Source organism: Clavelina lepadiformis, chromosome 2 (assembly GCF_947623445.1).
Source record: "Clavelina lepadiformis chromosome 2, kaClaLepa1.1, whole genome shotgun sequence".
NCBI lineage: Eukaryota > Metazoa > Chordata > Ascidiacea > Aplousobranchia > Clavelinidae > Clavelina > Clavelina lepadiformis.
Window position 1 is genome coordinate 26,106,485 of NC_135241.1, and position 23,841 is coordinate 26,130,325.

Here is a 23,841-nt window from a genome sequence, read left to right on the forward strand (position 1 = left end):
ATTTTGAAAATATATTGTTGTTTGTTTGTTTGATGTTTGGATAAATTCCACTTACTTGTAAGCGTTGACATAAGCATCTCGATTAGTGAGCAGGTTCTTTGGTGCATTTACAGCATCGTCCATCACAACCGATACAACCAAAATATTATTCGAATCCAGTTCTCTCATCTTTGAACTTGGAATAAATTGATCAGGTTGTCGACTCAGGATGAAAACAATCATTTGCTTCGAGTCTTCATCGTCTTGTCTTCCGAATCGTTCCAACACTTTTACACCTTCATTGACTCCCTCAAGCATCGAAAGAGGTCCGGATGATGGCGATGAAGTCAAGTGATGATCTATCTCTTCATCAAACTCATGTCGATTATGACTAAGTCCAGAAACAACACCATCTGCTGTTGAACCAACTCGATAAACTCCAAGCATAAAATGGTCTTCACCAAACACCAGATTGCTTGCAACCACATCAAGGTATTTCCGAATCGCATAAATCGATTTCTCGTTTGATGTGAGCGCGTCATCGATCATGATTATGACGTCAACTTTACAGGGAACTGAAGGTACACGAAGTGTGGTTGTCGTTGGAGGAATTTTTGTTGTCGGTGTCGGGTAGACAGTACAAATCAGTTCTAAGATCTCGTATCGTAAATTTTCTAAATCACTTGTTTCTTGGACATCGACATCACCGTGAGGGATGGTGGTGAGTCGATCGCTGTTCTCCATCTGAAGATCACCTATCATGAATGTTATGATGTCTATGGATTCATCGCGAGCTCTATCAACCGGAAGTAAGATGTCGTCATCACTTGATCTTCCCATCAGTAGAAGGATCTGACGATGAGCAGAATCTTCATCGGATTCTCTTTCATTTGATGCCAGTTCGTCATAAGCGAACCAAAGAGCTTTCCCAACGTTGGCCACATCACTTCTTCCTTCATGACGCCTGCTTTGAAGCGCTTCTTTCACTCCGGACGAGCTTGGATGTGCAGATAAGTTGAAGAGGAGTTGGGGATTTTCTCCATAACTCATCGCTGCAAATCTTGTGGAATTCGCAGAAGACGAAGCAAATCCGACCAGATCGACCATACTTTGCATAAATCTGATCACGTTTCGTCGATCGCTAGACGTCAGTAAGGAGGCATCGATTACGAAGATGACGTCATTTGGTTGGCATGTGATATCTATGGGCAAGGGTGTGGTTGCAGATGGATAAATTCCCGATATCCCTGTTAAGAACGAAGCCAAGTTTCATACCGTATCTTTTTTACTTAAATATTTCTACCACTTGCTTTACCATCCCACCTGGCGACGTAGCATAAGAACTGGACGTAGGTTTTGTTGAACTTGATGCCGTTTCAGCGGTCGATGAAGAAAATTTCGGAACACCAGTTCTTAGTCCTGGTTATTGGTTTGTTAACAAAATATTTCTTTATAATATAATACTTGTTGTAGAACTGAGTTTTACATCCAAGTTCCTACTCACCATCACATACTGCTTTCCGTAACTGATCCTGAAAGTCGTCGTTTACTAAGCCTCCGTACCCGGCAACCTCATAATAATGCACTGAAGGGAAAGCGTCCACAGTTTCTTTTAAACGTTCCAGGTTTTTATTGGGAGGTTGGATGTTGCTTTTCTCATGATTAGCATCTGCTCCGTGTCCGTTTAAACCTGTGCCGGTTCCGTGTCCGTTTAAACCTGTGCCGGTTCCGTGTCCGTTTAAACCAGTTCCGATTCCGTGTCCGTTTAAACCAATGCCGGTTCCGTGTCCGTTTAAACCGTTAAGCCTCTCTCCGCCGTGTCCATTTATCCCATTTAAGGACGACTTTCCGTTTACTTTGTTGTTGTAGAATCCATTTACACTCGCTTCGTGTTCTTCCTCACCTTCCGAATTAATAATTATGACGTAAGAATGGAAATTAGATGCGGCAAGTCTTCCGAGTCCATCCTGTAGCGACTTCAGCCTGTCCGCTTCGTCCACGTCCAGCAGCATCACTATACTCGCGTTAGAATTCCTCTTCAAGCCGGGGATGCTTTGATCTGAAAATCATCATCACTGTAAATTATCACACGCAATGGATCAAGTTGGAAGACTTTTGACCGATTTCGACTTCGACCGAAGACCAATTTCACTAATCAATTGTCGGGAATAACTAGAGCAGTTGCAGTTGAGAAACCATTATTCACGACCATATATAATAGTAACAAACGCAACAACAATAACAAGTTCTTTTTTTTGAGTTTTGGCCAGTGCCATATCAATTTGACGCCACCAGTTTTTCGCAGGTAACTTACCTTGGTATTTGGAAACGAAATCATCCAAGGCCCGTCCCGCATTTCGAAGTTTGTTTCCAGGTATAGCCAAAAAGCTTATGGCCTGATGAAGAGATTCGTAGCTGCCATCATATTGATCGGGGGACATGTGGTAGGGAGCGGAAGCGTAAACAACATCGTCATAAGCTAAAACGCTCACCTGAGAAACATCAAGTAAAGCAAAAGGTTGGATTGCTTTGACAGAGTTTTGAAATATACGTTCCACTCATTTCAAAGATGGAAAAAATTCAGTTACTCTGGTTTTGTTTTGAGATAATTGGAACTTAGAAGAAAATTCCAGAATAAACTCATTCAACTTTTCAACTTCGTCATTCGTCTTCATTCCAATATCAAGCGATCCATCAGTGAGAACGACCAAATCGTTGGAAATGTAATCACAGAAGGTGTATTCTGTAAAAGCAACAACTGCCAAAGCTAAGACTTACAGCAAGGTTTAACCGAGGTGAGTAATATGTGTGAAAAGTATTTTGTTGGAGTAACAAAAATAAAATGTAGGAGAAAAACGTTAAAAAGAGGTGAAGGAGGAGGAGGTGTGAAGGAGGAATATGAAGCAGGAGCAAGAGTGGACGCAAACATTTATTTGCTTCATATTCCTCCTTTTAACGTTTCGGGAAGAAAATCTGTTAATTCTCAGAGCAAGATGAGACTGAGAATGAAAATGGTAAGAAATGAAAATAGGCGCAGTTATAGTTTCTGCATCTTCTTTGGTTCTTTCGTCTTTTTCCTTCGCATAACTCGCTTTATTTTCGTTTTTTTGCTTTCCTAAAAATAAATTGTTCTTCACTTACCGTTAGTTGTCGCAATCTGAGTTGTTCTTATTTCTGTTGCAAATTGAGGTGTGGCTGGAGTGGTTGATGGAGGTTCTATTTCAACAATTTAACACTATAAACACACAATAGACACACAATAAACCACACAAACCATACTCACCTCCACAAACCAAATCCTTCAAATGTTCCGTATTACTACTCATTTGAGGGAAGCTGCCTGGAACCCAAATCACCTTGCTTGGGGATATTGCTCCACCAACCGAGCTTATAAGCTCCTCCTTTATACCTGAACTGTCTGGCAATAAGGGAACAATCATGACTATTACGTCAATACCGCCGATTACGCCAGTACTGATGGCGTCTGAGACGGAAGGAATATTGCCTTCAAACGAAGGGACATCAAGTGACGTCACTACCACTACAGCGACTTTTCTAGCGCCCGGTCTTCCTCCAAAGTCAGCTAAAAAAAAGAGGAAGATAGTAAAGTTTTGTATGGTCCTTGTGATGGTTTCACATCTCCTGAACATATCTCACACCACCTCTGTCAATCCCGGTACCTGCAAATTTCTGACTGATTGCCTCCTGTATGGCTGGGGCTCCTCTCATCTTCATTTGGTTGGAAGACTGAAGATGAGAGATCGCATCTAGGAGATCCTCCTCATCTCTGTAAACATCCAGTGAGAAACCGTTTGGGAAGTTTTCATGAAGTGAGTCGTCGTAGAAGTAGGCGCCAACCTGCCATCCAAATGAACTTAAGGAAAGACAGACGTCATGAAGTACAAGTTGTACAGACTTTGCTGACCCCTTACCTGAGTATCATTGACTCCGATTTTCAACTTTCTGGCCATGGAATCAAGTAAGTTTCTGTAGTGTTCGGTGGAATTTGGTCCGGAAAATGTTTGTGACCCGTCCAAGATAAAAAGTAAGTCAGTGGGTGACATAAAAGAACACTCTAAAAACGACGAGTAAGATATTCTTAAAATTAAGTTTTTTGATTCTGTAATCACAGATCACATATATTACTACAAAGACAGCTGTTTTGTGTCTGTATTTTATTGCTTTCTTCGGCTGCAAACGATAGATCAGAACATTAACTAACCCGGCTGGTCCAAAGGAATTGGTGGAGGCGGAGCTGGAGAAAAATAACAAAGAATTGAAAAATATGCAACTTAACCAAAAGATATCTTTTCAAGACAAATCCTAACCAACCTACCTTCGGGCAAGCAGATACTCCTCATCAGCATGTCCCTAATCCCATGGAGTTCACTCATTGCATGAACGATGTAAGTGTTCTCATCCCTGGTCGCTATCCTGTCAAGCTCATGTCTGTCAACCGATCCAATGCCCATGGTCACAATGCGGAACGAATAACCAGCTCTGCTCGCCTTGTTTGAAGCCAGAGATATTTTTCGCTTCATTTCCTCAAACTTGTAATCGTCCTAAAAATCAAATTTAAACTTGAGATAAATCTAAGTATTACGACCGACCTGCAGTAGAATCATTTTAAAAACAATGCGGAAAAGTTGTCGGGTTTTAAGCTTTTGCAACGTCCAAGATAAAGTACGTCACAAAAAGACACCTTTGTTCTTCCATCGGTGATGAGCAGGATAACAAGAGGAACATCTTCCCTCCTCCCAGCATCCTCCTCTTTCAGTTCAATGTCCAGAGCTCTGATCATGACCGAGTAGGTGTTTGTGATTCCCTGAATCTTCCTCATACCATTGATTTTCTCCAACATCCCGGGGAGGTCCCCGATGTGATCCGACATCTTCCAGGCAATCTCAGAGGTGCCAGCATACTGGATCAGACTCACCTGTACGCAGAAGATAATCAGGTGTTACCGTTCTAACTTTGATCGACATTATTACACTTTCACGACACTTTGTCCACAATCGGCTGATTTTATTTCCTCATTGACTTGTTTATGTCTCATCTGTCTTACCCTATCCATGTCGTTGTTTACGTCCAAGTGCTCGATGTGCTCGGAGAGAAATTCCTTCAGGGCGATGTAGTCGGATGGGCTGATGCTGTATGATGAATCGACGACCAACATCAGATCAATCCGACATTCTTCAACTTTATGCAAGACTAAAACTTGAAACCAATCAACCAACGATGGTTCTTACTATAAAATTCTTAATAAGCTGACCGGCAAAAGCGCTTGTTGTGGCTTCTGTACTTGAACCGGTGAAGGTCGGCGAAGTTGTGGGTGGTTGGGCTCCTTCTAGACAAGAACAACGCCACAGTAAAAGACACACAACTAAATGCTGGCCTTATTTAAATTTTTTATATACCAGGATATTGACTTGTAGACGTTGTAATGAGAATGGTTGTTTCGCCAGTCGTAGTTGTTGGAGGAACTAAAAATCGAAAACAATTATCAGCAATAAACGGTCATAACACGTCACAGTTATGGTAACATCTGTTGATAAATATCGAGTCAAAGCTAAGATTAAACGACTTCAATCAATTTTTTGTGATGAGACCACGCCAGAAATTGCTGCAAAAGCAGGAAATGCTTCACAGCTAAGTGTGCTAAGTATGAGCAACTTAGTGCTCTTGCGAAGTGAATTCCACTCACCACCGCAAATTAATTGGCGCAGTTCATCGACGTGGTCATTCATTTCGATGAAACTCCCGCCTACCCAGACTACATTCGATGAAGGTATCCTTGAACCTACAGAACCGACGAGACTTTCTCTAACGCCTGGTAAATCCGGAACTGACGGAACAACCATAATTATGACTTCAGTGCCGTTGTCGATGGCGTGGGTTATCACTTCTTCCACAGTGGGAACACTCTTGTCGGTAGGCGGAAAATCTTCTGACGTAATAAAGACAACGGCGACTTTGCGCGCATGTGAGCGTCCGCCATTATTTGCTGTAAGTGAAAAACAGTTATGGAAAAATGGAATCAAGAAATGTGTCTATCCAAGAAGCAAATTAGTTTTTGTTATTCTACTCACCGGCAAACTTCTGACTGATTGCCTCCTGTATGGCTGGTGCTCCTCTTATCTTCATTTGGTTGGAAGACTGGAGATGAGAGATCGCATCTAGGAGATCCTCCTCATCTCTGTAAGCATCCAGTGAGAAACCGCTTGGGAAGTTTTCGTGAAGTGAGTCGTCGTAGAAATAGGCGCCAACCTGTAGATAATGAGCGAAATAAATGCTTTGGCTTAAGCCACCTTCAATGCACTATTGAGCATGTTACAGGATTAAATCTTAGTCTTATGCTTGTTGCTGGTGCTCAAAAGCAAGTTGCTCGACGCATTCTCGATTTATTTACTTGGGTATCTCGCGGACTGATCTTCAGCTTTCTGACTAATGTGTCAAGTAGTTCTTTACAGTGTTCGATCGGGCTCGGGCCGGAAAAGGTTTCTGACCCGTCCAAGATGAAAAGTAAGTCAGTGGGTGGCATGAAGGCGCATTCTAAAACACAGGTATTGGAATTAAGATTCATAATGAAATATTTAGCATAAGATGGGAAGTAAATATCTGTTCACCTGGTTCTTTCAATGGAATCAACGGCGGAGGAGCTGAAAAATAAAAAAAAAATTAATCACCAGCATTGATATAAGATGTCTAATTGTCTATATTCTCATAAGTCGACCATCAGTGAGTCACCTTCGGACGAGCAAGCCCTCTCCAGCACCATGTCTCCGATCTCATGGAGCTCACTCATTGCATGAACGACGTAAATGTTCTCATCCCTGGTCGCTATCTTGTCAAGCTCATGTCTGTCAACCGATCCAATGCCCATGGTCACAATGCGGAACGAATAACCAGCTCTGCTCGCCTTGTTCGAAGCCAGAGATATTTTTCGCTTCATTTCCTCAAACTTGTGAATATCCTGGAAAGGAAATATCTTGTTTATTTATTTGATTTCTACAAGTAGGTAATTGTAGAATGTTCCCTTGGAGCTAAAAGAAATTGCATTACAATTGTAATTTTTGGTAAATGTCACTTCCCAGAAAAACACAACAGACACCTTTGTTCTTCCATCGGTGATGAGCAGGATAACAAGAGGAACATCTTCCCTCCTCCCAGCATCCTCCTCTTTCAGTTCAATGTCCAGAGCTCTGATCATGACCGAGTAGGTGTTTGTGATTCCCTGAATCTTCCTCATACGATTGATTTTCTCCAACATCCCGGGGAGGTCCCCGATGTGATCCGACATCTTCCAGGCAATCTCAGAGGTGCCAGCATACTGGATCAGACTCACCTGTACGCAGAAAATAATCAGGTTCATGTAAATCATGACGTAGAAAGAGCAGCATTTTTGGCTCAATAATTTATCCGATCAATTTCCACTGTTGCTCACCCTGGCCGTGTCTTTGTTAACGTCAAAGTGTCCGATGTGTTGGGAGAGAAATTCCTTCAGGGCGATGTAGTCGGATGGGCTGATGCTGTATGATGAATCAACGACCAACATCAGATCAATCCTGCATTCTTCAGCTTTTTAAAATACAAAACACTTAAAATGAATGTGAACCACGTATAGAGCGCATGAACAAATGTAATAAATCGTAAACTGGACTTTAAAGTGAGAACCGCGAAGAGTGGAACGAAGCAAGCACCTGCCAGAGTGGTAGAATTTGTTGCGGATTGCGTTGTAGTTGTCTCAACAATTATGGATGTGCTGGATGGTGTTGTGCTTGGTTTCGGCAAAATTGGGATCCGCGGGTGGAGAAAGTCAACTGCACATATTCAGGTTAAGAACGTCCGAGCCATAACAACTTTACAGAGCATCACACTTTACAAGTTCTTCAACCGATCTTGCAAATACTTTCCTCCATATCCGAGAAAAGGCTCTGATTCGCTAAACTTGTTCCTAGTTGTACTCACCACTGCAGATGAGATTTTTAACGTCTTCAACGTGTTCATGTAGGTACGTTGGACCTTGTGGTACCGAGAGCAAGCGGTCGTCACTTAGAGCACCACCAGGCCAGTCCCTGAGGTAGGCGGTGTAATTCTGGAACCTCGCATCAGGAGAGGCGGATGATATATGGTTGAAGACGACGGGAGCGGTTACCATGACAACCGATATGTGTGAAGCTATGGAATGGCGAATGACTTCAGGAAGCTGTGTTGATGACACGTCATCGCGAGTTGACGAAACGATGACGACAACCCTCGATGCTTCGGTTGCTTGTCCTGTCAACAAACTCGCGTTTATAATTTGACTGTGAAAGCAAATCGCGCTTTTCTCCGCGATATCTACTAAGAGCGTCTCACTGGTAAATAGATAGTTGGTCACAATCTCAAGAGCTGGTGCCAGGGCAGGTTTATAAGGTTGGTCTGCGGCTTCTTCCAGATCCTGCACAGCCTTGATCAACGATTCACGATCGCTGTGGTCGCCCATGAGAAACCCGTATGGCTTCTGCGCATGCTCCCTGCTGCCGTACTGGACGACCGCAACCTAACAAGCAGAAAGATTTGACCTTTTTATCTGTTAAGTGCTTGATACTTCCACCTGAGAGCTACCCTGACTGCATCTTGTGAGAGTTGGAAAGTGCTGATAACTTCCTCAACGAACTTCTTCATCGCTGCAAAGTTATTGCTCGATCTTCCAACGGACACCGAGTTCTCGAGCATGAAAACAATATCGATGTGTTCACCATCGCAAACTGAACAGAAATCAGCTTTCATTGTACTGATGACATTACATTAGTTTGTTAGTTAATAGTAATATAAATCCTCTTACAATATGTTTCGATAGGTTCCGTGCTTGAGAGGACAGCCGTTGTGGTGGATAACACCGGAGTGGTTGGTACGTTTACATAACAAAGTAAATCTGCTATTTCTCTTCCCAAATCCGCTGGATTGCTATCCGGCGTGATGAGGAGAGAGGATCCCTCAAATACCTTCATCCAAGCATCCCTTCGTTCAGGCGGAACACCAAGAAACGCGGTGCTGTAGTAAACCAGCATGAAGCCGTACCCGCGACGCTGAAGCTGCTTTATGGTTTCTAGGACCCTGTCCCCGACCGGGAGTTCGCTGTTTGCCGGAGGAAGTCTTGTCAGGATGAGGAGATAGGTCTTGAGGTATTCCGAGGATAAACGCAAGTTCGGTTCAAAGAGCAATAGCTCTCCACTGGTGAGAGCCCTACCCAAGTTAAACGGAACATTATGACGCACTTTCGTTATCGCAGGTTTGCTTGCATCAGGAGTGAATCTCCTCAGTAACTTCATTTTGCTGCTCCCGTCCCCAGTGAAGCGGATCTTAGTGTTAGTAGAAGATCCGGTCATCACAAGTGAAACTCTTGAGTAGTTGTCGCCATTGTCAATCTCAAAATCGCTCAACGTGTGATACAAAATGTCGGCCACTTCATCTCTTCTGGAAGGTTCGCTTGCAATTAAGCTGTCGACTATGACGTGGATATCCATGGCACGCAGGCAGGATGGAACAAAGGTTACTCCCGGCGTTGTCTGTGTTGTAGCAACCGTGGTAGTTGATGTGGTCGGTCGAGGAGTTGTGCCTTCCACGGGTATCACTGCGCGTGCGCATAACCGCTCCGCAATCGCCACACCGATGTCATTATCCCGCAACTCCCTGGAGGAAGCAAGTTTGCGATAAAATCCTCCTGGTCCGGCGATCTTCCCCAAAAGTTCAGGGGATGCTTCTGCACCAAAGTTGACCGGAACAAGTCGGATTCCTTTCTCTCGGATCTCACTCAAAACCCAGTTTTCATCTGACTGCTTTGGAGGAGATGCGGTGAAGATGACGACAGAGATGTTACGCGGATGGATGAAGATATCATAAACGTCGTTTATCTCTTGCAGCACTGTGTTCAGATCGGAAACATTTCCTGAGCTCCAGTAGAGAGTGTCAGGAGACGGATTCCGGAGGAACGCCTGAAGAGCGTCATCATCTTCCGGTGTTATGATGTAATCAAAGGAATCGCTGAACTGAATCAAAGAGACCCGGACCCTGTTCATGTTGTCCTCTCCCAGCTTGAAGTTGAGGGGGCTGAGAGCGCTGGAAATCTTTCTGGTCGCTTCGGCCATGTTGATCAGATCTTCAACGGAAGTGCGAAAAGTTTCATCCCATAGAAAATAAACATCAGTCGCATGATCGCAGTAGATGGGAGTTAACGGAAGTGAGGGGGGCGTCCGACAAACTTTCGCGATTACTCTGTCAACTTCTGCAACCGCGTCAACACTCATGACGTCAACGAAATTGATGTTTTCTACGCCAGTTAACCGTTGCCAGGTGGTCTTGTCAACGCGGTTAGAGTACGAGCTCGGATTGGTGATAAAGGTCAATACGACGTCATTACTTTTCAATTCAGCGATAGTTGTGTGCAGTGAAGCGTGTTGGCTTTCCATTGGCTGCCTTTCTTGCAAGATTAGGACGCTCTTATGCACGCTCAAATCATCGGTTCTAGCCCCTTTATCACGTGATTCGAAGTAATCGACAAGAATTTCGTTCAATGCGAAATTGAGATCGAAGTTGTCTGGGGTTGAAGTTCCCGTTCTGCTTAAGGCGCTGTCTGTTAACGATTCAAGATTTCTCAGCAAATCATCCTTAGAATGGACAAAACTCGTCACTCTCCACACTCTATGGTCGACCAGGGCCATCGCTACTCTGGTTCGAGGCTCAGATATGGTGATGTTCCTTAAAATCGAACCCAAGTAGGATAAAACTCTCTCGCGCTTCTGCCTGGCCGCGCCTCCATCTTCTGACCTCAGCAGCTGCAAATCCACAAGCACCACCAAGTCGGACTTCATTGTGCACAGATCGCCAGTTGGTTCCACAGTGGTGTATGTCGCGGTGGTGGGCACCGGTGTTGTGGGGTAGAGGACAGTTGTTGTCGCTTTTGGCTTTGTCTCACCCTCGCAGAGCTGCTCCAGGATACCCATCGACACAGTTGTTGAAGAGAAGATATCATCGATGTGTTGAAGATGATACCGCTGGATGGGAGCGCTGTAATTGAGATGATGAAAATTGTCGTTATCTTCGTGATCCCATATCGTCAGCATCAGCGTCTTGATGTTGCGTTTTTCCAGCATTCTCAAAGTTTCCCCGACATCATCTTCCGGCTCGGAGAAGAGAATGACAAACAAAACGTTCCCTTTAGTTGTGGATTCGCTCCTATTGAAGACTTGGCTCGCAGACAACAAGGCGTCGGTGAGACGAGCGCTCTTGCTTCTCTGCAACTCCAGGTTTTGAATCGTGTTTGTTACAATCGAGAAGTCCTGCTCCCCCAGGAGCGACAAATCGTCTTCGACGCTGTCTCCGAACTGCTTGATGCCGACATGGAATTCAGAAGTGTTTCTTCCGTAGTCTTCGGGAGCGATGGCGAGCACGTAAGTGTGGATGATCTTCTTCAAGTCCTGGAAGTTGCGGGGAGTGAGCAAGTTGGCGCTGTGCACGAGGAAAAGAAGGTTGACTTGACCTTCACAGAACCTCTGGACTCCAGTGAGATCCAGGGCGTGCTCAAAAGGAGTCGTGGTTGTGGTAGATCTGGTTGTGGATGCACCAGGTGGAATGGACGGCGTAAGAGGAGTGGAAGACAGTTGGACACATTCAGGAGGAGTCTCGCATCCCAAGTTGCCACCCTCCAAGCACTTGCTGTGGAAAGAAAACATAAATATTTCAAGTTTTATAAAATATTTGTGTCATTGTTTGTATCAACACAAATAAGTTTAGAATTTTCAAGTAAGATGTAAAGATTCAACATTAAATCAACTGTGAGTATCAGTAAATTGAAATCAGTAAGTCGATGTCTTAGATTATAAAGTAGATTATTTCAAGTCGCGATTAGCAAAGTTCTTCTGACATACCACACGTTGCAGGTGTCAGTGCTAACAACGTCACCGCTGGAGTAAATACGACCATGAGCGTTGCAAACTTCCATGCATTCAATCACGCATTGCTTTAAATCTTCGTCGAAAAACATTCCTGTGATAACAAAGCGAAATATTTAAACGAGAGACAAGAACTCTTGGCATTACCGTAAAAAATGATTCAATTTCTACAGATAACGTTTGTCCATACCTTCAGGGCAGTTCGGAAAGCAACCTTCTGCGCACTGGAATGGCAGAGTGCAGTCTGAACCATTTATAAGATATCTATGTCGACACGTGTTGGGACAGGGCGAGCTGCATTCATTGTAGTGCCAGGTGCACTCGCCTGTGGCGGTGTCAAACGCCTCACACATCAGCGCTAGAAAAAGAAAGAGTTTCGAGTTAGGATAAAATTAGCAAGCGGGCAAGATTATCCTCAAATAGCTTACGGCAAATTGTCGGCGTTCTCCACTTGATGGGCATTCCAGCTTCGGCGCACTGCCTCGCGTAAGCTGCTATCGCTGTGCAGAAGCATTCACAATCACCGCCAGTGTCGCAAGCACAAGCGTCATAGATGCAATTGTGATGATACCAGGTGACATCGACCTAAATTGCGAGCCGGAATTACAACACATGTGACTTTTTGGTTTAAGTAAAGTCGTAAAATGATTCAACAATATTGTAAGTTGTAAAAACCTTAAACACACGTAATAAAGAAGACGAAACAAGTATTCGACAAGCAAATTTGTAAAAACTTTCCAGTTAAGTAAGGTATGATGGTGCTTATACTCTGGCTGAGGAAAGTCTTTGCTCGACTTAAAGCCGACGATGATTTCTCATCGCTCGAGTCCGTTTACCTTGAACTTGTTTCTTGTGCAAGTTCCGATTTTCGATCATTTTATATTTTTTTTATTGTTTTTTTTGTATATATTTGCCAGAATTTAGAACTGTCCACCAGGTCCACTGAAAAGGAGCTGGTGTCGGTACAGGCTTGCTCAAGAGCATTACGATGGTATAACGCCACTGAGTATCGAATTCGGGACTTGGAACAAGAAACTTGCATTATTGTGAGGCGCTCACGTCTGGATGGTGGAAGAAAAACTAAAATGAACTCCACGCAAAGCATCGAAGCTCTGTTCAGGCGGACTGCGGTGAGGACAAGATGCCAACGCCCTGCGCATGTTTAATACGCGTCGTCGCAAAAGTTCAGAAAAATAAAGATGAATTCCCACCAATGAATGACAAGGCTCGAACACAGAGCTGTACAGGATGCGGCAACTTCGCTGAGCCCACGGCTTCCTGCTCGGATGCAGATTGCAGGAGTTCCCCGATCCAGAGGCGTCTTCGCACGTCGATGAAGTCTGCAGAAAGAAATCGAACATTTTTAAAATTAAAATCTTGAAGGAGCAGGGAAGTTTATCTCTTCTTCACAATTCATCAAAAGAAGATGATCAGGACCAGAATTTGCAGCTAACAACAAAACCGAGAAGGTCAGAGAGTCAGAGAAGTTTTAGCGTCTCATGTAAACGGCACAACAAGGCAGTTGCAACCTCTCACCTTCCAGCTGTTGCCGAACTCCGATGGTGTCACAGCCTGGATTTTGTCACTTTTTATTACGTCATTATTTTGATTGTCATCAAAATTGCCGCACAATCCGCAAACTTGACCCTGGTTAAATGTAAAATATTTTGCTGAATTGACCTGGTGTGGCGCGTTACACTCTGGTGGTTGCAACCACCAAAGAAAATCATCAGCAAATGCGGAATTTACCTTGTACTTCGGCTCCAGTTTCACGATGACCGTCGTTTTCTTGTCCCACACCACGGTGAGCCCAATATCGATGGTGACCACGACATACAGCCCCACCTCGTGGTAATTCCACACGGCACTGGTCACGTTTGTTTCAGAACCTGGCGCCGGACGCCACGTCACAAGTGGTTTTGTTTCTGAAGGTTAAGTGAACAGTTTAGGTCCTGACGAAACGCGTCATCTCGTTTGTGACGACACACTGACAAAAGCATGACTAGCGACCATACCGTATCCAAACGCCTCGTGTTCCAGGGTGATGGCGAGTTTATCTTCCAGGTAAATGGTGACAGACTTAGTGCAGGCAGTGACGTCAACCTCACACAACTTGTTCTCAATGTTAATGCGGAAAGAGCCGTGTTGGTTGTCACAGTAATCCTGGAAGATCAATGAAATGACAAGCGTTGCTGTGATGGAGGACAACTTTGAGTTTAAAGCAGTGACCCTGACAACATACCTGAGCCAGTATATAGGAGCAGGAGCCGACAAAATCATAAGTATATCCGTCAAAGGTCATGTGATGTCCATCACCGTAAGTCAGGCAGGACCCGATGCATGGTTTGTTTGTGCAAACCCATTCCCGGTTGGCGCACTCGCTTTAACAAGATTGCAGTTATAATTAGACCTGTTGTTTCTATGTTTTGTTTGATAAATATAATATAGAAGATGTCGATGCCCACCAAGTATTGCAGTCCACATTCAAGCTGTCCCCAGGCAGGTAGGCCATCCCGCTGTAGTAGCAAGGGCAGTCAGAAGCTTGGATGCAAACTGTTCTCTCAGGGTCATAGATCTGGCCATCAGGGCAGCCACAACCTTCTATGCACTCGTCTGGAACACATTTCTATCACGTGTCTTGCTTCCACTGCAGCTTACCGGCTATTTAACTGAGACTGATGCGCTTGTTCAAATACTCACTCGCGTAACAATCTTCGCCGAGGTTCCGGCAAGTCTCCTGGCATTCGATTCCAACCGGGTCCGCTTCGCTCGAGTTACAACTCTTGTAGATCTGACCACGTGGACATACCGTTGACCCTGAAATAGTTTTAAAATTTTTTTACCAGCAGTCGACGTTATATGTCGATATTGGCCTACCCGTTCACTCACTGTAAGATCGCAATGAACTTGATAGAACTTCGAGCTTTTCGTTGATGTTGACGCAAGTAAACCTCCCCCCCAGACAGTGACTGCATGAAAACAAAAATCTCAGTTATTAATAATTGATCACCTTTAACAAAAGCAACTTGGCATTTTCACTAAAAGAATAACAAGATCTTAACCCACCAGGTGGTCGTTTCCCGGTGGAGCATTTCAAAAGGTCGGTAAACGCGTCCACGGTGATGACAATGGCACTGAGGCTTCTCGACGCAGCTTCCCTGCTCGTCGAGGAACTTCCCATCCGGGCAGTTGCACCCTTGGACACATCTCTCCTCGCATCTCACAGACTGGTCAGAGATGGACCTGCACGTGCGGTTGCAGGAGCTCGCACATTCCCTGTACACCTGCCCTCCTGCGCACGACACCCCTGGATGCAAGGATATATCTTTGTTATTCATGGTTGAACGTATTCTGCTCTCTGCCAATCATGTCTCAGAACGCGACCATTGTTATTTATTTATTTAATTATGACGTAATACAAGTGAAACCCACCGCAAAAGTTTTCCGATCGCCATTCAGTCACGTGACCGGCAGCGGCACATGTCCGCGCGTAATCGGCGATGGCGCCACAGAGGCACTTCTGGCCGTCCTCGCACTTGCATACGTCATAAAGGCAATTGTCATAATAGGGAGAAGGGTCAACCTCCTTGTGGCATTCTCGAAAGGTTTCGCCCATTATGAAAAAACACTCTGTCTCGGCGAAACCAGCTTCAACATAAAGTGATTGGTCAATCTCATTTATCTTTGCAATCTTACAACATCGTTTTTGATACGTCATAATGAGAATATCACGACATCACAATCCATACCTCGCTGTTGATTGATCTCACACGGTGACTGCGCGGATTGCTCGGAACCTGCATCCACGCAACTTGCATCCACTCTCCAAGAGTTGCCGAACGAGACTGGGTTATGTTCGACCAAACCTGAGCAAAAACGACCCCATTGTGACGAAATTTAATTATTAAGAACAATATAAAGAATAATAACCATTGTTGTTCTTCAAGTCGTCTCTCTGGTTTCCGTTGTAATTTCCGCACATCCCGCATAACTTTCCCTTCCATCTGCCGCATAAAATTATAAAATGCACCATCCATAAACATAGGTGCTGTGGCATAAACTTTGCAACTTGAATCATAAACAACAGACGATAACATGCCAGATCGTGTGAATTCCATCCATTACTAACATGTGTTTGTTTAAGTAAAGCTACGGTGTTGTCACAATGCATTAGAATTAGATGCTAAGCACTACAATAAACAACAATAACATTACATAGCGATGCGCTGCAGGCAAAAATAAATATATTTGTGAAAACATGTCTGCCGACAAAACCACCACGCTGTTCTTATGACGTAATCGAAGCCAAGGGTTGAAACGAAATCTGATGAGGCGCTTACACGTTATTTGGCCTGCCTCTGAACTCTAATTCACTTAATAGGCGATTATTGCATCCGCTCTATGGACCACTTAATTGACAATCTGACCTTAAAAACTGGAAGTTTTCAACTATTTGTGGGGACGGGACGCTCCGACATGTCAGATCATGTTTCTAAGTTGGACTTGAACGAAAAGTTGCTTCCTCTTATGATGTAATAATCGTTCCGCAATGGTTGTTTTTATGCGCTTTATAGAAAGAATACTGATTGCATTAACAGCCTCCAGAGCACGTCGTTTCCTCTCTTGTGAATTTGTCGCCTTTCATTGCGCTGTTGCCTGAATTGTTATGGCTGGTATGTTGTCTTTACATCAAATTTGTTGCCAGGTTGATTGACCGCATTCTGCTCAACTAAAATGTGGCGACGCGATTTCTTACAAAATGGAGATTAAACTTAAGAGCATTAGGGCACTGACAAATACTTGCCATTGCAAGCGGGTCTGGGTTGTTATTAACCTAGTGAGCGTTATTTCGTCATAATCTAAAGACGTGCAGCCGCCCACCTGGCCTCAGCTTTGACGTAGAGCCGCGAACTTCCGTCCCAGTCCGCTGTGATCCCGATGTCAGTTTGCAACCGGATGAAGGTCGACGATAGCTTCTGTATTTGGAATCTTTCTACAAATATCAACAAATGTTTTGAAGTATAATTTGGGTTTCAAGCGAAATGGTTTATTTAAAAGCAGAAAGAGCTAAGAGCTGATTTTGATCTAAATATTTCTTACGTCTTATAAACGGCGGAATGACGGTTTTCCCATTGATGGTAATGACGTCATCTTGACTGAGCCTGATCGTCACCACACCCCTTCTCGTTGCGTTAGTGCCGTATCTGCTGGTCATAGTTGGGGAAATTCGAAGTCCTATTGTGACGTCTTTGGTGCAGCTTGCAGTTGAATCGCTCCCGCATAGAGAGTTGTCGACGACGACTCTAATTTCAAGTCGGAATCAGGTAAATTCTATCTAGACACCAAACAGCACCGTCCAGTATATTTGGGTGAGATGGATTTACCTGAATAGGTTGGTCCCGCTGCAGTCCTTGGTCAGCATGTACTCGCACTCTCCCTGCATCCTGTACATCAGGTTGTCGAATGTCTTGTAGTGGGGATCCCCCGTAACCGAGCATTCCGATGCGCATTGCTGCTCTGTGCAGTTCCACACCGCGCTCGTGCACACGCTGGCATCAAAGCACAAGGCCTCATTATACAAGGACATCAGCTCGTTCAACACATCAACGCACGCAGAGAGGGAGCTTGAAATATTCCTACAGCATCTTTAGGAAATTCTAGAACTTGTTAAACTCACCACTTGCTGCACTCTTGAGTGAGCACGTGACCGGGAGGGTACTCGACTCCGTTGTGGAGACAGGGGCAGGAACTTTCGTCCACACAGTTCCCGTCATGCAGCAAGGTGCCTTCGGGGCATGCGCATCCGTCTATGCATCCCTCCCGACACTCTGAGTCTGTCGTGATGAGGCTATGGCAGGTCTTTGGGCAAGAAGAAGCACATTCCGCGAAGACCATGTTACCAGGGCAACGCAGCTCTGAGGATGAGTACAGTCTCATTGTTACTCAATAGAATGCTCATTGTGTGATAACGATGCGGTTTACCCACCACAGAAGTTTCCTTTTCTCCAGTGGGCTGTTATGTCGGTCTGTCTATTGCACATGCTCGCGTATTGGGCCACCGAGCTACAGTGACAATCTGGCTGATGTTTGTTCTGAAAAATTCCCTTTGTGATGAATAAATAGCGATTGTCTTCGGCAGAAAATTGTAATTTTAACTGAAGCTACCCCACTTTTCTTGCCATATTTGGTTATGATAGAGAACTTACTTGACAGTAGCAAAGATCGGATACGCAGCTGTCCACCATTGGAACCGGGTCGACCCCGGCCGATACGCATCCGGAGAACGCGTCGTTGTTTGTGATGAAAACTTGACAAACTGCTCGCATGGTCTGGATAGATCCAGCATCAGTTAGTTAGTTGAGAGTTCCAGGTGTTTGGTCAAACAAAGTCACAACAACTCACTTCTACTACATCGGCCGAGACTCCAGCGCAGTCGACCGGAACCGACGTCACTTCCTGGCAACTTTCATGAAGCTCAAACACGCGCCAACCACGAGCGAGCCAGAGAGTGCTGGAAGCTGTTGTTCCTAAAACAAGAAAATGACGTGAAAGTTCAAACCGCGAGCGTCCAAGCAGCGGCTGTTATCGTCAAGATCCGCTTCAACTCACTGTCTGGGAGCAGCAAGTCGTTTGATGAATCTCCGTCCGCATTTCCGCACAGTCCGCACACTGAGCCGCTTAAAACTTCCCGGTCGATCTCAATTTCGGCGAATCCGCCGCCATCCCATAGAACACCGATCCCTACCTTTGTGGCTACACGTAGGTACCGACCCACGTGACTCGTAGAGAGAAGGTGATTGGACAAGGGGCGATTGCTTAGTCTATGGATGGAATGGAGATTAGATTTAGACCTTTCAACTCAACCTTATTTTGAAAATCTTACATTTTTCCTTCTGAAAAAATGATTTGATCCGGAAGCAGAATCAACTTCTCTTCTCCGTGGATGGTGAAAACCAAAGCGAAGAAGTCGCGCGTCGTGTTCGCAAACGACTCGATTTTTTGACGTAACTGATCGAGAGTAAGAAATATGAGATGTTTATATAAATTTTTTTTTTTTCAAATGAAATGAGTTTAAGAGATCACCGTATTAAAAGCTGTCTGATTGGATGAGCTTTCCTTCGTCACATGACGAGTGATGATGTCATTGGGGTCTTTGACGAGCTCCAGTGCAAAAGTGTGGACGTCACAATCGCTGAGTAGAGTGTAGCGACATTTACCAGGGAAGTCGAACGCCGTTCCATCGAAAGTCCGGAAGTGTCGGGAGCTCCAGATTGTGCATGTGCTGCCCGGGGTTGGACGATGTACCGCTGGAAGTTTGCACTTACAAGGTAAGATTGAACAAAAAAAAGTTGGAACAAATTTTGCACCAAATCTAATAATTCGACTGGTTTGAGCACACCTTGGAGCCTAATTTAAGAGGCTCTGCTGCTCGCATAAGACATCGATGTTGTACTGGTTTCATTCAATTACATATCAAGCCATACACTAGATGACGTTAACGAGTGAACCGAGTATTATAAATTGAGGACAAGTTGGTTTTAAAACGCTGCAGTTGAGCTTAATTACCACAAATGCGGGTGAAAGTATTTTACTTTGTTTAGATGCTTCGGACTTCGTCAGTGTGCGGTCACGGCTGAAGAAATGCAGCAAAGTCAATTAAAAAGCATTCACATACATTTGCGGTGACAAGTTCAATCGCCGCCTGTTTGCGTTCAACCGAGTTTAAATCGGCGAAAGTGACTAAGAATGTTTTTTGCTGTTTACAGCAATTTATAAACTTCATCGATTGAGATTTATCGTAAACAGTCGACATCATGGGTTGCAAGTTTTTGCTGAATTTAACGTTACGTCATTACTTAGTTTACTTCAAGTGAGGGGCAAGTCTAAAAACAAGTTGTTTTTAAATAAACAAAGTATTTGTTGGAAAGTAAACTGGAGTAGGATTTTAAATGATATGTAGTAGTTAAACAGTTTTTGCCAATAAATAAGCAGAAAGTGCAAATTAATCGCTTGAGTATGACGGATATAGCGGCCATTATGAGGTCACCATGTAAAAACGATGACTCATTTAATTGGATCTAGTATGAATAGAATATTTCCTGTTGCCGGCAAGAAGGTGCTAAAGCTAAAGGGTATAATAGGACTATTTTGCGTTAATAAGCCTAGTTTAGCTTGCTGTCGATGTATTTTAGCCTACTGGTGAACGTATAATATGACATAATCTTTTTCGTCGGGCTTAACATGACTTAACCACGCCGACGATTCCTCATCGCTTGAGTCCCGGTTACCAAGTTTGGCTTCGTGCAAATTCCGATTCTTACACATTACATTATTTATTTTTTATTTTATTTTTTTATCGTCTTGCCCAAATTTGGAACTGACCAACACGTCCGTTGCACAGGAGCGAGTGGGTCATAACAACATGGCGGCATCACTGGGTATCGATTGTGGAACACGATCCTTATTTGTTGCGAGGCCAGCTCTCGAACCACTACACTGCCAAGCAGGCAAAATGTTAAATTGCAGCTCCGTCTTGGCTGCAGGCTTTAGCCTAGTCCGATACCGGTAACTGCGGTAAAAATAAGAATGATTTACCAATTTATGTGCTGCCATTTGCGACATTCCTATGCTGAGAATGAACATTGCCTGCTCACAATCATCCATTTACGGGGAAGCAGTTTATTCAAAACGCGTTGGGTGGCCTACCCTGTACCGAGACTACTACAATATGCCTAAGTCAAATCCTAGTGATCAAGCATATTGGTTTTAAGACCAACTTGTTTTTGGACCTTCCCTTCACTTTGAGATAGCGCCAACACGATCATGATGGCGCGCCGCTGTTAATAGACTCATAAGTTATTTTCATGAAGGTCGCACTCACCAAACTGGCATTGAGGCCCTTCGTAGCCTGGCGCACAAGAACAAGTGTCAGGCGCCACACATTTTCCGCCATTTTGACAACGCTTGGTGCACACCGCTGCAAAACACAAACAAATGTCAACAACGACACGTAGCACATAGGTATGGTGAGCTTTCGTGTTAGTTTCTGGTGGCATAATTCATAAATCTATTTACCAATCATATAACGGTAAAACAGACATCAAGAATCTCGTGTAATTCGGTCAAATTCAATTTGCTTTGAAGTGATTTCCCGCTTTCATTACGGAAAGTTGAAGAATTTTTTACTTTACTTTACCAACTTCGTTCATCAACAAATATCAGGCACAACTGGAGAATACATTCACCCTGATGAAGTTAACTCGAATGGGTCAATGAAACGTCGGCAGACTATAAAGTTCTGTATTCACCTGCTGTGCCTTATATTTGACGATTATTACGCCTGGTGGCAGCCGCAGTGCATTTAACCTCGTTCATTAACAACGTGTCAGGTTCAATAAAAACAAAAATATCAAACCTACTCACGTGATTCGCACAAATGACCTCCCCATGACCCCTGGCACGAGCACACGAATGGTTGTGAACATAAGCCGCCATGTTGACAGGGAGGCACACAAATCGCTGTAGAGGAAAAAATGTCACTTGGAAAGTTGATAAATTGACAATAAACACGAAAAATTCCGGCACGAATAGTCTAATCTCCATATTAAGCGCGATGGATCGAGCGGCCTGTTTCGCGACATGATTTGTCACGAAGTTGTCGTCACAAACATAAGCGATGCGGCCACAACCGCTCGTACCCAAGATATAATATGAAGGTGACAAAGTCCACCCGGATCAAGACGTTTACACAAAACAGAATAGTTGCCTCGCACACCTTTGTGACGTAGAAAGGTATGACTTATGACGCTACAATACTTTGCGACAATCTCTCAACATCGGACCAGAACCGAAAAATGTTTGTTTTTTGTTTTTGTCTGAAAACTATGGTCGGGTAAAACACGACCCCAGGCCGCTGTATTTGGTGACAACGAAATTTTAACCTTTGACCGGTTTGAGCTGCGGTTTACATAACGACTACTTTTCATGACTGCCGCAAATGCAGCTGCAATATTTTGTTAAATAAGAATGCGACCCACTTTCAACAACATTTCTTCTTTATCAAAGCGAATTAAACAGTTAGTTCTGGTAATCTGATTTAAATCTAAGTATTGTGACACAATAATCCGGGCAGAGAAACAACACGAGTAATTATGCTACAAGCGTGCCATGGACAACACAATGCGAGAGACAATGATTATTGTCAGTCTATGGCATCATTTAGCGTAAGATTTATGAGCTACTGAAAGCAAACAATGAAGTCGTCAAAGCAATGAATAACAGTAGACGCACGAAATGGTGGAATCCAACACTTTATTGTGCAGTTTATATATTCCAAAGTTTTGTGGTTTGCATCAATCTTACACCCAACATTGCTGTAGAATTGCTGTTTAATAAAACAGTTTTCACTGACGTTGATTAATTGGCGCATGCGCATTTAAAAGCAAGATCGCGGACAAAGACAAACGATCTGAGCTTAAGATCACTAAGATTCGAGTATTTGACTTTCATAAATCGAAGGAGACTTTAAAAGCAAAAATAATTCCCTTGCTTAGTTTCATGTTGACTTTGGGCTTGCGCCACTTTTCGATCGCTTTGACAGAAATATTTCGAGATTTGGGTCGCGATATCGCGTGACCTCATTTCGACGATCTGAGGAATATTTTCGCGCTTTGCAGCTTATTGGAACATCAGTTATGGAACGCGATTAGGTGAACCTTGTTTACACAATCGGACTTAATTCGACAAAACTATTTCTGGAATCTCTGTTCAGAAGAGGGTTTTGTGAAGAGAAAGTATTGTTCATTTATGGAAATATGACAACACGTGGCTTGACTTACGTGTGTCACATACGGCGCCACTCCATCCTGACATGCACTGGCACTCATCACGTCTGGCGCAGATGCCATTTACACATGGCGGATCGCACAATGCTAGAAATAATATTGAAAATACATCGGTGAAATCGATGAATGAACAAACGTCCTGTTACGATCAATCAATCAATCAATCAATGTCATGCTGTGATCAGATCATAACACCAAGTTGTGCAGGAATATGTGACGCGGCGTCTAACCTGTCTGGCACTTGTCACCGGTGAAGCCATCCTGGCAGTGGCATCGATTCGGCTGAGTGCACACGCCGCCATTCATACAGGCAGGATTGCAAATAGCTGGCGAAAAATCAAATCAATTAGTTTACAAGCTGGGGGGGAGGCTCAGGAAACCACGCGCGCAATTCACACATCATCGGGCGATTGGCGGAACCACAGACGCCAAATCGACTCGAACGCGACAATAAAGTGAGCGGTTGGTCTTTTTGCAGCCCAATTCTTCTGCCCAACACCAGTTTATGCTGATTTTATTAAACTTGGCTTTACATAACCAAGAAGGAAATATTTTGGGCGGTAAACAAGGTCTTTGTTATATAATTGTTATGTCGGTTCCAACCAATCACGTCTCCTGTCAAATGATTAGTTTCGATTTGGGGGAATTTTTCTTTCAAGAGTTGAAGAGTGCTTTTGACTGACAGGCAATGATCGGGTTTACGTCGACGCAAACAGACAAACGTACAATCACGTGATAACACAGCTACAATATGCACAAGCATGCTCACGTGATTGGCATCGCGGCCCCTTCCATCCTACGTCACAATAGCAAGTGTTTGGACCCGTGCATTTCCCGTGCAGGCAAGGGTCGGCGCAGACAACTGCAATTATGACGAAATATAAGATTAGTAATGACGTGTTAGTGCCCACACACGCCTCAATGCCAACTCACACTGAGAGCAGTCGACGCCGAACCAGTCGTTGAGGCAGAGGCAGGTATCCGGGCTCACACATCTCCCGCCGTTCTTGCAGGGCGACCTACACAAGGCTGCAACCGTACAAGCTGCTCAGATCCTCATTCGATAAAACTCGGCGAGATAGCCT

The 23,841-nt window shown here is 44.1% G+C and overlaps 1 protein-coding gene across 4 annotated transcripts in view; it reads right to left on the reverse strand.

The window, feature by feature from the left end:
* The window catches only part of LOC143447181 (uncharacterized), a 41,249-nt gene that overhangs the window by 16,265 nt on the left and 1,143 nt on the right, over nt 1–23,841 (reverse strand). For 2 of the 4 annotated variants that reach the window (XM_076947147.1, XM_076947144.1), the window contains exons 4-61: nt 23,690–23,785; nt 23,526–23,618; nt 22,987–23,082; nt 22,751–22,843; nt 21,336–21,431; nt 20,794–20,889; nt 18,996–19,219; nt 18,796–18,920; nt 18,522–18,733; nt 18,315–18,439; nt 18,119–18,241; nt 17,899–18,004; nt 17,590–17,827; nt 17,297–17,461; nt 17,013–17,215; nt 16,794–16,905; nt 15,843–15,916; nt 15,662–15,778; nt 15,345–15,560; nt 14,979–15,219; nt 14,802–14,881; nt 14,613–14,729; nt 14,378–14,525; nt 14,155–14,293; nt 13,928–14,075; nt 13,662–13,837; nt 13,449–13,559; nt 13,124–13,252; nt 12,341–12,497; nt 12,103–12,270; nt 11,889–12,006; nt 8,807–11,676; nt 8,587–8,729; nt 8,338–8,521; nt 7,948–8,256; nt 7,680–7,799; nt 7,424–7,557; nt 7,091–7,324; nt 6,727–6,952; nt 6,606–6,638; nt 6,389–6,531; nt 6,069–6,246; nt 5,684–5,983; nt 5,397–5,462; nt 5,252–5,326; nt 5,045–5,178; nt 4,682–4,915; nt 4,316–4,541; nt 4,202–4,234; nt 3,912–4,054; nt 3,660–3,837; nt 3,263–3,562; nt 3,121–3,195; nt 2,568–2,722; nt 2,294–2,471; nt 1,484–2,038; nt 1,303–1,398; nt 56–1,226 (exon numbers count right to left, since the gene is read on the reverse strand). In XM_076947147.1, the coding sequence (XP_076803262.1) occupies nt 56–1,226; nt 1,303–1,398; nt 1,484–2,038; nt 2,294–2,471; nt 2,568–2,722; nt 3,121–3,195; nt 3,263–3,562; nt 3,660–3,837; nt 3,912–4,054; nt 4,202–4,234; nt 4,316–4,541; nt 4,682–4,915; nt 5,045–5,178; nt 5,252–5,326; nt 5,397–5,462; nt 5,684–5,983; nt 6,069–6,246; nt 6,389–6,531; nt 6,606–6,638; nt 6,727–6,952; nt 7,091–7,324; nt 7,424–7,557; nt 7,680–7,799; nt 7,948–8,256; nt 8,338–8,521; nt 8,587–8,729; nt 8,807–11,676; nt 11,889–12,006; nt 12,103–12,270; nt 12,341–12,497; nt 13,124–13,252; nt 13,449–13,559; nt 13,662–13,837; nt 13,928–14,075; nt 14,155–14,293; nt 14,378–14,525; nt 14,613–14,729; nt 14,802–14,881; nt 14,979–15,219; nt 15,345–15,560; nt 15,662–15,778; nt 15,843–15,916; nt 16,794–16,905; nt 17,013–17,215; nt 17,297–17,461; nt 17,590–17,827; nt 17,899–18,004; nt 18,119–18,241; nt 18,315–18,439; nt 18,522–18,733; nt 18,796–18,920; nt 18,996–19,219; nt 20,794–20,889; nt 21,336–21,431; nt 22,751–22,843; nt 22,987–23,082; nt 23,526–23,618; nt 23,690–23,785 (12,835 nt within the window). The remainder of the gene's footprint in view (nt 1–55; nt 1,227–1,302; nt 1,399–1,483; nt 2,039–2,293; nt 2,472–2,567; nt 2,723–3,120; nt 3,196–3,262; nt 3,563–3,659; nt 3,838–3,911; nt 4,055–4,201; nt 4,235–4,315; nt 4,542–4,681; nt 4,916–5,044; nt 5,179–5,251; nt 5,327–5,396; nt 5,463–5,683; nt 5,984–6,068; nt 6,247–6,388; nt 6,532–6,605; nt 6,639–6,726; nt 6,953–7,090; nt 7,325–7,423; nt 7,558–7,679; nt 7,800–7,947; nt 8,257–8,337; nt 8,522–8,586; nt 8,730–8,806; nt 11,677–11,888; nt 12,007–12,102; nt 12,271–12,340; nt 12,498–13,123; nt 13,253–13,448; nt 13,560–13,661; nt 13,838–13,927; nt 14,076–14,154; nt 14,294–14,377; nt 14,526–14,612; nt 14,730–14,801; nt 14,882–14,978; nt 15,220–15,344; nt 15,561–15,661; nt 15,779–15,842; nt 15,917–16,793; nt 16,906–17,012; nt 17,216–17,296; nt 17,462–17,589; nt 17,828–17,898; nt 18,005–18,118; nt 18,242–18,314; nt 18,440–18,521; nt 18,734–18,795; nt 18,921–18,995; nt 19,220–20,793; nt 20,890–21,335; nt 21,432–22,750; nt 22,844–22,986; nt 23,083–23,525; nt 23,619–23,689; nt 23,786–23,841) is intronic. The other 2 variants (XM_076947146.1, XM_076947145.1) reach the window with 2 other exon arrangements.